The sequence below is a fragment of the Lontra canadensis genome, unplaced genomic scaffold (assembly GCF_010015895.1).
Source record: "Lontra canadensis isolate GAN:19392208 unplaced genomic scaffold, GSC_riverotter_1.0 scaffold26, whole genome shotgun sequence".
Classification (NCBI taxonomy): domain Eukaryota; kingdom Metazoa; phylum Chordata; class Mammalia; order Carnivora; family Mustelidae; genus Lontra; species Lontra canadensis.
This window is the reverse complement of record NW_022631020.1, coordinates 17,596,986-17,607,156: the sequence shown is the minus strand read 5'-3', so window position 1 is coordinate 17,607,156 and position 10,171 is coordinate 17,596,986. Positions and strand designations below refer to the sequence as shown.

General features: G+C 51.6%; 1 protein-coding gene across 1 annotated transcript in view; it reads right to left on the bottom strand.

The window, feature by feature from the left end:
• Positions 1 to 1,409, bottom strand: part of POU4F1 (POU class 4 homeobox 1) — a 3,143-nt gene extending 1,734 nt beyond the window's left edge. Inside the window, exons 1-2 of the mRNA XM_032864258.1 lie at positions 1,009 to 1,409; positions 11 to 323 (exon numbers count right to left, since the gene is read on the bottom strand). Coding sequence (XP_032720149.1) covers positions 11 to 323; positions 1,009 to 1,131 — 436 coding nt within the window. The 5' untranslated portion in view covers positions 1,132 to 1,409. The remainder of the gene's footprint in view (positions 1 to 10; positions 324 to 1,008) is intronic.
• Between the last annotated feature and the right edge of the window lie 8,762 nt (positions 1,410 to 10,171).

The following is a 10,171-nucleotide window of genomic DNA, read 5'->3' as shown; positions in this document are numbered from 1 at the left end:
CCCCCCGGGCCGTCGTGGGCGCCGCCGCCGCCTCCCGCAGTGCCGGCGCCACCCGCGCCGGCCATGAGCGCGAGCGAGGGCGACGAAATGTGGTCCAGCAGGTCGCCAGGCTCGAGCGCCTGGTGGTGATGGTGGTGGTGGTGGTGGTGCGCCAGCGGCACGGTGGACGTGGACGTGCATGGCACGCTGTTCATCGTGTGGTACGTGGCGTCTGGCTTGAATGGGTGGCTCTTGCCCTGGGACACGGCGATGTCCACAGCCGCCAGCGCCTCTGCCCGCGCCAGCAGCGTTTCGTCTAGGCTGGCGAAGAGGTTGCTCTGCAGCTGCAGGCGACACAAACCAAACCAAAACAAAAAACAAACAACCAAAAAAACCACAAAACGAAAAAAAGCAAAAACACAAAACAAAACCACATACAAGCCGGAAAGCACAAGCAAAGGGCAAACCAAACACAAAGCAACCAAAATAACAACAACGGGGGTGGGGACAGTGGAGGCCGGGAAAGACGGAATGGGGAGCACATTGAGGACAAGACGGGGGGGAGGGACAGATGAGAAGGGACGTGAGTGTGGGGAGAGAGACAGGTTCAGGGGAGAGGGGGTCACAAGAACACATTCCGGGAACCGGCGTGGGAGACCAAAAAGGAAGGGGAAAAGAAGAAGAAATGGAAATGTAACTCGCAGCTCGGGACCCGTGTCACGCACCCGAACACGCACAGAGACCGCCTTTCCGAGGCGTGAAATTAACAGAAAAAGTGGAGGGAAGTAGAGAGTCATGGCCCCAGCGTTCCCCACTCTGATCGCAGGCGCCGACACGAGGCAGAGGCGACGGGAACACGACATTAAGCGCCACTGGACAAAACGTGCCTCGCAGCGGGATTCCTCTAAAAATCCCTGCCCGCAAAACCCAGCACCTGGACCTGGAGCACATCAGCACCCGACATGCAGTGTCTCGGAGACGGGGAGGGGGCAGGCGCGCGGGCCGGGGCCGCGGGCGTGGGGCGCTTACCGGCGGCGTGGGCAGGCAGGCCCGCCGGATGGCCTCAGAGCTGGAGTGCAGCGACGGGTACTTGTGCTCAGGGAGGGTGGGATGCATGGCAAAGTGAGGCTGCTTGCTGTTCATAGACATCATCTTGATGGCTTGGCATGTAAATCCACAAACACTCCGAAAGTCTGCGGGAAAGTGCGCACGCCGGCTCCCCCGGCCTCCCTTCGGAGGCTGCAGCCGCGACTGCTGGCTGCGCGGAGGCGGCGGCCGCGCCAGGGGCTGCTGCTGCTCCTCTGCTGCCGCCGCTGCCGCCCGGCGCTCCCTTTGACCGTGCAGAGCGCCGCGCACCGGCCTCGCGATCCCACTTCTCCTAGAGCTCTAGCCCCGCGCGCCGACGGGATGCACTCCTCTTACACCTGAGCCCCACTTCTCGCGGCCGGTTCTGGGAGCTCTCGCGAGAGCTCCCGGCCCCGCCGCGCTGACAGGCATCAGCTGTCTGAGTCTGTCTGACGCGCGCTCTCTCTCCGCGGCGCCGTGCGTCTGCGCGCGCGCGCGCTCGCCCGGCCGCGACAGGCGCTTGGGAGCCGCTCTTATAGTGACCACCAGCAAGGACAGCGCAGGTGATGCACCTGTAGCTACCCGGGCATGCGCAATGCACGCCTCACCTTTCCCACAGCGGCTCTGGAAAGATCAAAAGGGCTGGCTATTGTCTCAGGGTACCCACCTTTTAGGGGGAGAAAGACAAGATGCTCAGAACCCCTTTGGTGCTTTGCCTCTCTCAAACTCTCCCCCGCAAGCCCGGAATATATGCGCATTACTTAGGCACACCTCCACTCTGGGATGTCTAACAAGCTGTTATATAATGTATACAGCTGGGTATTTGTATGTTAAATTATGCCCGCGCATTCCTCTGTATACAGTATAAATAACAACATAGAAACGCAGAAGATGCTGTCTTTTGCTGCAAGAACCTGTTTCTTTCAAGGTTTATAAATAGGTTCCTGGAGAATAATCGCCGTGACAGACATTTGTTTGAAGCAGTCAGACGCTATTGATTTCCATATAATTTAATTTCTTCCGCATACTTTGTTGTTGTTGTTGTTGTTGTGAATATAACAGTGTCAGGCACCGACAGTGACAGCCACTTAGGAGCCACAAGGAGCGTGTGCTTTCTACTAAGGAACTGCTGTTGAAATGAAATTGTGCATTTCTCTTATTGTTTGTCTCCTTTAACCGTGTACAAACCCACATTTCAAACGAGCTCCGGGTGATCTGAGGCTTCTAGTAATCAAAAGGAAAAATAGTTAACAGGGTGTTGTGGGGATCCTTTCCTCTCCTCAGCGTGTACACACACACACGCACACACACTTTATGCTGGAAACTCCGGGAGAAAAGAAAATCGCTTCAGAGAAAAAAGAATTAAGATGTTGAAAAGAGAACTTTCTTTTCCCTTCCATCGTCTTGGCTTTGGCCTCTTTGCTTCGTGTGTGTGTGTATATATATATATTTTTTTCAAGATTATATATATATATATATATATGAGACAGGATCTTGAATAGGAGACAGGATCAAGCCAGTGTATAGGAAAGTGTGATTAAAATATTAATTCAAACCAATCTGGAATAAAGAAACCTAAGCTCTGGTGCAGACTTTATTTTTTATGTATTCTCTGATTGTGAAATCAAAACCTAAGAAGAATGAATCAATTAGCCAACCTGTTATATGGCCCTTGTGTGGCAGGCAGATCAAGCGCCTCCCGGGAGAACCACAGTTCAGGTGCCGAGTCTCCAGGGACACAACGCTTGCCCCGAGTGATAATAACAGCCCAGATGTTATCACATCTGTGGCGGGAGAGCTGGAGAGAGGCAAGGGGCTACTTATGGGAGGCAGAGATCAGATAAATAATCTTTCTGGTCTCTCCCACACCAAAGAGGTCTGTATTTCCACCAAAGAGCAGATCTCATTTCTAAAAACCTCAATTTGCGTTCGTGTGGATCTTTTCCTCAGATAAACGTGTCCGTATTTAGCATACCCACTCAATACTCAAATTCCAAGAAAAGCCCACAGGCGTCACCATGGCTTTTCCTTTCTTTCTTTTCTTTTCTCTCTACCCTCCTCCCCTGTTGCAGCCAGAGAGGGGAGAAAGATGTTCACTTGCTGGTCGAGAGGAGCCTCGAGTTTCCATCCATTACATGGTCCCCTGGGAGTGCTAAATGCAACTTATCTCTAAGGGGAATGGACGGGGAGCAGGACATCGCTGGAGGGAGCGAGTGAGTCCTAAGGTAGTTGTCGCCCTGGATGTCCAGGCTTAACCTAATCCTTCCTGATACCCAGGGCAGCCAGCCATTCCCTGAGCTCTTTCACTAGGGAAAGGAAGGGTCCTGCAGAGGGCAAGAGCCTAGATCCTGCCCGCACCTCAGGGAAATGCTGGCCTTTAGACACCCGGAAGGGTGGAAAGGTGCATGGGAGGCAGAACCGCAAGCAGCACAGGTTCCTTCTGAGTGGACCCCCACAGAGCAAGGCCAGCCCCCAAGTACTGGAAACTCATCTGGACTTACCTATGACTCTGGGAGGGCACCCTACCAGAGAGCAGGAGCTTACAAGCCTGCCCAGACTCCTCCTCTAGTTCACATTTCTTCGGACACCTTTTTTTTTTTTTTTTTTTTGGACAACGCATGGGTGGGGCCAGAATTTGTCCAGAATTACTCAGCTTTTCCTGTGGCTAGAACTATGAGGGCTGTGGGTTCAATTCCCAGCCCACCCCCTAACCAATAGACTGGAAGCCCATTTTGGTGCACATCTGTGTCCACAACGGTACCTAGCAAAGTGCTTGGCACAGGGTAAAAACGCCCCATCGAACAACACATGTGTGTAGAAAGAAGAGAAGGCAGATGGGGAAGGCCAGGAGTAAAAGCCAGAAAGTTCAACAAGCCAGGGTTAATGGGGGGCAAGCAGGATGATCACTGAAGGGTCTCCTCTCTTCCAAAAAGGGAAATGGAGACTGGGCCAGAGGGGTGCATTGTCCCCATGCAGAGCTGTAAATCTTGTCAGCAGCTTGTTCTTCTTCGGAGTTCAATTATTGCATCCCTCCCTCATTTACATTCTACTTTCCTTTCCTTCCTCACATCCTTGGTCATCACCAGTCTGGGCCAGGGCAAGACATTGAAGAGAAAATGAGGTATAAAACAGGGGTATCTGCCCTGCAGGAGGTAGCAGTCTCTAAGAGTGGGGCAGCCCCAGGTGAAGGGGCACTTATGGTACATACAGGTGTGACAGGTGCAGAGAAAGGGAGTTGGATGGAAACATGGGATGGGGCGGGAGATGGTTCCTGGACAGTTATCTAGCCACATCCCTGCTGGGCCTCGGCCCCAGGCTAGAGCTTGGGGCACGGTGGCAGATCTGCATGCAGTTCCTTGGGCCTTATGAAGTCTTTCTCTACTTACCCCAGGGCAGTGAAAGAAAAGGGTGGTGGACAGGGGCTCACCAATATGTCACTGCTTTGTTTTTCTGGTCTGGCAAGTGCAGTAACTAGTTGGCCCCTGCCTGTGCTAATGATGCCCACATGGGTTCTGAGCCTGGGCATAGATTCCTGGAAAGGTGCCCCCCTTCCTTCTTGTTTAATGACCAACACAGATTCTCCCCTCCCCCTATCTCATAGCTTTGCATTTTATCAAGAGGGGGATAATGAATGCACAGCTATTGATTTCCAAGGAATTTCTGCCCCCAGGGATAGGGAGTCTATCATCTGGATCAGAGACACATTTCTTTCCCTCATTAATTAATTTTCTCCTCCTCCTTTGGCAGGTCCCACTTCACATTTTCTCTGGCAGCTGCTGTTTCCCCGAGCTCAGAGAGCAGAGTTCCTTGGTTGGAGTGAGGCCGGGGTAGAGAGGCGCTGTTCAAGGGCCCACACTGCTGGGAGTGAACTGTCCTTTCCTTAGACACCCACCCACCTCCCTAGATCAGCAGAGCCCGCCTGACAGCTCCTGCTGGCTCTGGCTGCCGTTCTCCAAAAGGGTGTGGGGGTGGGGGAGAAATCAGCCCTGGACATAGCAGCCACTACCTGCACACACACACACACACACACACACACACACACCCCTCTGGGATGGAACCCGGGTTATTTCTTAAGATTCAGGAACAGGGGTTTGGCCCTGAAGAACGTCTACTTAAGTGCGTGGAGAGAGAGAGTGTGTGTGTGTGTGTGTGTGTGTGTGTGTGTGTACAGAAGGAGGGTATCGGGCTCCACGTTCTGGCCTGAAGATCTGGCCCTACCTGCAGGCCGGCCCCCTCCGGTTCTGGCGGCCCGAGTGGGAGCTCTGCACCTCCCAGACCCGGGGTGCCACAGTTCCCGCGGGCAGTTGCCCAGTTTGAAAGTGGGCACATTTCACAGCGCGGCCCCGCTCTGCGTGCAGGCGTAGCCCCCAGAGGTCAGAGCTGGCCGCCTCCAGAGGCCTTTGGGGTTGTTTTTAAGCCCTGTGAAGGGGCAGGCAGGGGAGGAGCAGGCCCAGAGTAGGGCGTGGAGGTCGGTTCTCTTGAAGAGGAGCTGTGCTTGGCTGGGCCCGGCGGCGCCCTCGCGCTCCGACACTTTCTGCCCGAAGCGTGGAAAAGGGGAGCTACTGGTGCGGTACTTTCGCTTCCTCTCGGGGCCGGCTTTCCCGGGGCCGTGCCTGGGCTGCCTCGATGCTGGGTCTCTGTTCGCACTACCCCCCCACGCGGGCCGATCCCGTCTCTCCCGCCGTTCGGGGCCCGGGCTCCTCGCGGGTCCTGCCGAGGTCCTCTGACCTCCCCCAGCGGACCGCGAGGCCTCAGTGCCCACCTCGTCCGTCTCTGGCGGTGGCCCTGCCCTCTGCCAGCCCCACGGCCCAGTCCTGCCCACGCAGCGAGTTCAGAGCCACGCTCTTGCTGCCGGGAGCTCGGAGATTTCTGGAGGCCCGGTGCTCCCTTTCCACCGCGCCCCGCCCGCACTCGGGCCGCTCGTCGGAGGTGAGTGAGTTAGTGAGGCCCACGGTGATCTCGTAAGGCTCCCGCCCCGTGCGCGTTCAGACTGAACTCCCGCTGAGACCTGCGGAGAAGGTTCTTGAGTTGTCCGGTCAAAACCCCACTGTTTTTTCTTGGGGCCGTTTAATTCAAGCGCCACTTCCGTGGGGAACATTTTTCGGGATGTCGACCACCCCACCCCGAGATGATGCTTCCCAGTAAAGTTCGCCGCCGGTCATTATCCCTCTGGGCGTTACGCATGTAGAAATCAATCGCTCTATCTACTATCATCTATGTATCACCTCCGCCTTCTCCGCCTGAATCTCTCTGTGGACTCAAAACCAACCTACCTAGTGAAAGATCTACGGGCGAGGCAGGACGACTAGGTCTGGGTCCTAACAGGGGTATGGCCTCCCCCGCCCGCCAGCTGCGCCGTCCGTGTGAACATTGTTGTATCACTAAACAAGGCCACGGGCCCCCGGGGTTTAGATCCTAAGAGAAGCAAATTCGCCCCCGCTCCACCCGGGCCCCTTCAAAACCGGAAGAGTGCGCCGCTCAGAGAAGGGGTTCGAGGTCCCCGGGTGAAAAACAACAACGAACAAACCAACTCTACAGCAGGCACTCCCGCCAGTGACCCTATGCGACGAGACGGAAATTCTGCCGCCTTCCCTCTCCTCAGACAGCCGCCCGCCCGCGGCTGCGATTCGGTCGCACGCAGGCCGGGGTTGGCGGGAGCTCCGCGGGCGCAAACGGACCGCAGAGGACCCCCGCCCCGTACGAGTGCAGTTCCGCGGACCCGCAGGAGGGAGCCCAACGCCCTTCGCAGGCTCAGCTCCGTCCGCAGGAACAGGATCCCCCAGGAGGGCCGAGGAAAGCGCGAAGCCGCGAGTCCAAAAGCCAGAAGTGCGGAGTTGGGTCCTGTCGCCGGGCTCCGGCGCTTGCAGGCGCCGCCGCCAGCCGCCCCTCCTCCTCGCCGCCCGCACAAATCAAAGCCCCTTGCGAGGGACCGGGAAATAGTTGCCTTGTCATGTAACACATTGCCCTGATTTATTATAAAATTTTAACGAAATCATGCATATTTTAACAGCCTTTAATCACTGCATGAAAATTTAATTCATGGACTGTAGCGCGTTTAAATAAATGAAGTGTTAATTCATTAGGATTAATTAATTTGTTAAAGGATTGTGTGCAAGGTTAAGGTGGAAAGAAAACTCTTTGTTGGTTTCGCGTCTTAATCGCCAGGTTTCGCGAGTGGTAATAAAATGAAAGGAAACCGCAAAGCAAGTCGTTTCTTCGGGTGGGGCCTGGGCGAGAGACCAGCTGAGAGCGCCCTCGAGAGCTCGGGAGATTCCGGCCGGAGGGGCACCGGCAGATTTGTCCTCCCGGGGGATCGGGGGTGGGGGGTGTGATGTGCCGGGGCTTGGGGGAAGAGCCGCGCTGGCTGCGGAAATCCCGGAAGGCTGGGAGAGTTAGAATCAGAGGGAGGTAGGGGCCTCAGAGCCGAGACAAGCGGACTAGACCTCACCTCCCCACCCCCAGCACAAAGATGACCCTGTGAGTGAAGCGAGGTCGCGCCTTCCGGCCGTCGCAGCGCAAAGCCCCGGCTTAATGGACAGATGATGGGCCAGCCTTGCCACCTCCTGAGCCTTCCAGCGCCCAGGGAGTCACTGTCTCGCCATCAGGCCGCCGGCCCCAGCGGCTAGGGCTAGCTTAGAGTCTCAGGGGACGCTGAGAAAGAAGAGGCGGAGCAAAGCCAAACTTGCAAGCTCAGGCTGGAGCAATCTAGAAACCCTTCTCAATCAGAAGTCCTGGCATTAGGCAATGGGTCCTTCAGCACCGCTTCTGAGACGTCCGTGAAGCCGCCCCTACAAAGACAGCGAACAAGCAGAGGAGACGTCCTTTTCCACACCGAGCTCTTATTCATCCTTAAAGACCCAGTGCAAACAGTACTTCCTTTAAGATGCTTATTTCCTCTCTGCTCGGTGCTATCGCCGTCACCGACTTTTTCCACTCACCGTCCTGTAAGAATCAAAATGGACCAGAACTAGCTTCTCTGTCCTCGCAGGAAGTCTCGGTAAATGTCTAAATCCTTGCCCTTGGTAACCCCGAAATTCTAAGTGTCCCACAAGGCACACACTTCTCCACACTTGGTTAATTCAACTAACATTCATTAGAGTGGGGTCTGCTCCCTCTTAAGACACAGCAGACCTTAGAATCTTCCATTTCAAGAAGTGGAGCTCCAATTCAAAGTATTCTAGGTTGCTTCTGCCATGTAAGACTGAAGATCGCCCTAGCTTGAGCTCCAGATGGGTTCTTAAAAGAAATCTGCATCTTAATAGATGTTTCCTCGCTCAGAGTGGGGTTCCGAGAATTAGGAAATAAATGTTCACTATGCGCTCTGAGATCATTGCTTAAAAGGTTTTCTCTCTGCCAAGTATTATTAAAAGGATTGGGTTACATCATCACAGGCAAAGACTGTGTTGTAGGACTCCCACAAATAGGAATGAAAGACCTTCTTATGAGGCTTTGGAAAACACTCTTTTAATCTAATAGGCTATACTCCATATAAAGTTACTGTTAATCTCAGTTTGATGTTCTACACGTATCATTCACAGGTACAAAATCTATGTATTATACTTTGGATAACTGAAAACCATTCAAGTATACAGAAACAAGTTCCTGAAATATCTTAGGATTTAAGACCAAAGTTCTCCCCTTGTTCAGTGGTACCTTCAGTTTTAAACCAATATAGATACAAAAGATGTTATAGGAATACAAAGTAGATTTGAAATTAAGGGGCTATAAATCTTAAAAGTCTACCATTTTCAGTTTCAGTCAGATGATACATTAAAACAGGAAAAAAAGTCATTGTTGATGGGATTAAGATTTTGAAAATTAAAAGATGAACACTAAAGGTCATGTCAAACCCCCCCCAAAACCAACAAAAACCTACCATCATGTCACATTCCCTTAACCATATTTTAGAAAGATGAGCAATCAAAAGATGCTTTTTTATAGGCATGACTGATTAGTGTCTGCTTCCCTTATCACAAGTGCATCTTGTTCTAACATGGCCTTTAGCGCTATCTAAACCTCCCAATAAGGGTTAAATTCATCTAAATGTCAGAGTAAATGCAAATTTTCCTACATTTATTGAAAGAGGCAAACAACTCTCACCACTGAGCTTCCACTTAGTAGTGGAACATTGGCAGAAATAAAATGCTACCTGAAAAGAAACATGTCAGTATTTCTCAAGTAGGACTTTAAAAAGAACCCTTGGAAATTTCAAATCTATTCATCCTTTGGCCTTCAGATGTGAACTTTCATGCACTGGGGAGGAAGAGTACGTGCTCTAGAATTAGGGACCCAGCTCTAAGACATTGTTCTATCCCATACCAGCCGTGTGTGACCACTAATCCTCAAATCACTCACTTTAAACTGAGGCTCTTGCCTTACAGAGTTTGAAGAGGATTAAAGAAAATAGAAGTTAGTAAAGTACGTGGATAAAAAGCTTGTCTTTCTTTTGTTTTTAAGAGTGTATGTACAATATACTTAAAAACATATGAAACCACTACATGTATCATGATATATCAGATTATGGTAAAAGAAGTAAAGAGTACAAATGAGAATGTGACTGAAATAAAATCCTGCAGGTTATTCTCTTCAATGGACAAATGTCACGTTTGATGGGTTTAATGTATGACATACTGTTTTGGGAAGGGTGGAGCAACGTTTCTGAAGCAGCTGGGAAATACTCTGGTCCAGTAGAGACGCTCTAACCCTGATTAGGCATCACTAATCAGGTTATACATTCTGCACAGCCATGGCACGCTGCTGGTATATATTTGGATTAATGGAGTAAAAACGGACACATTCATAGTAAAGAAGAGTTACAGACAGAATTCAAGTGAGGCTTACCCCCTAATTTACTCTATGATTACTTGGAAAAATTATAGATTTCTATATTTAATAGAATTTCCAAATATGTTACCATTGTCAAAGATATCTAAACTACTCTCTAAAAGTATCTATCGACTTCAACACATCAAAAAGAATAAAACAGCACACAAATACTTATTGGAAAATATATATAATAAAAATTATGCTTCACATTAGCTTTTTTTTTGCCCCTTATTATTTCTAAAAGTGGAGGGCATGATTCTCCAAATCATAAAAGTGATTTGTTACACTTTTACGGTTTCAC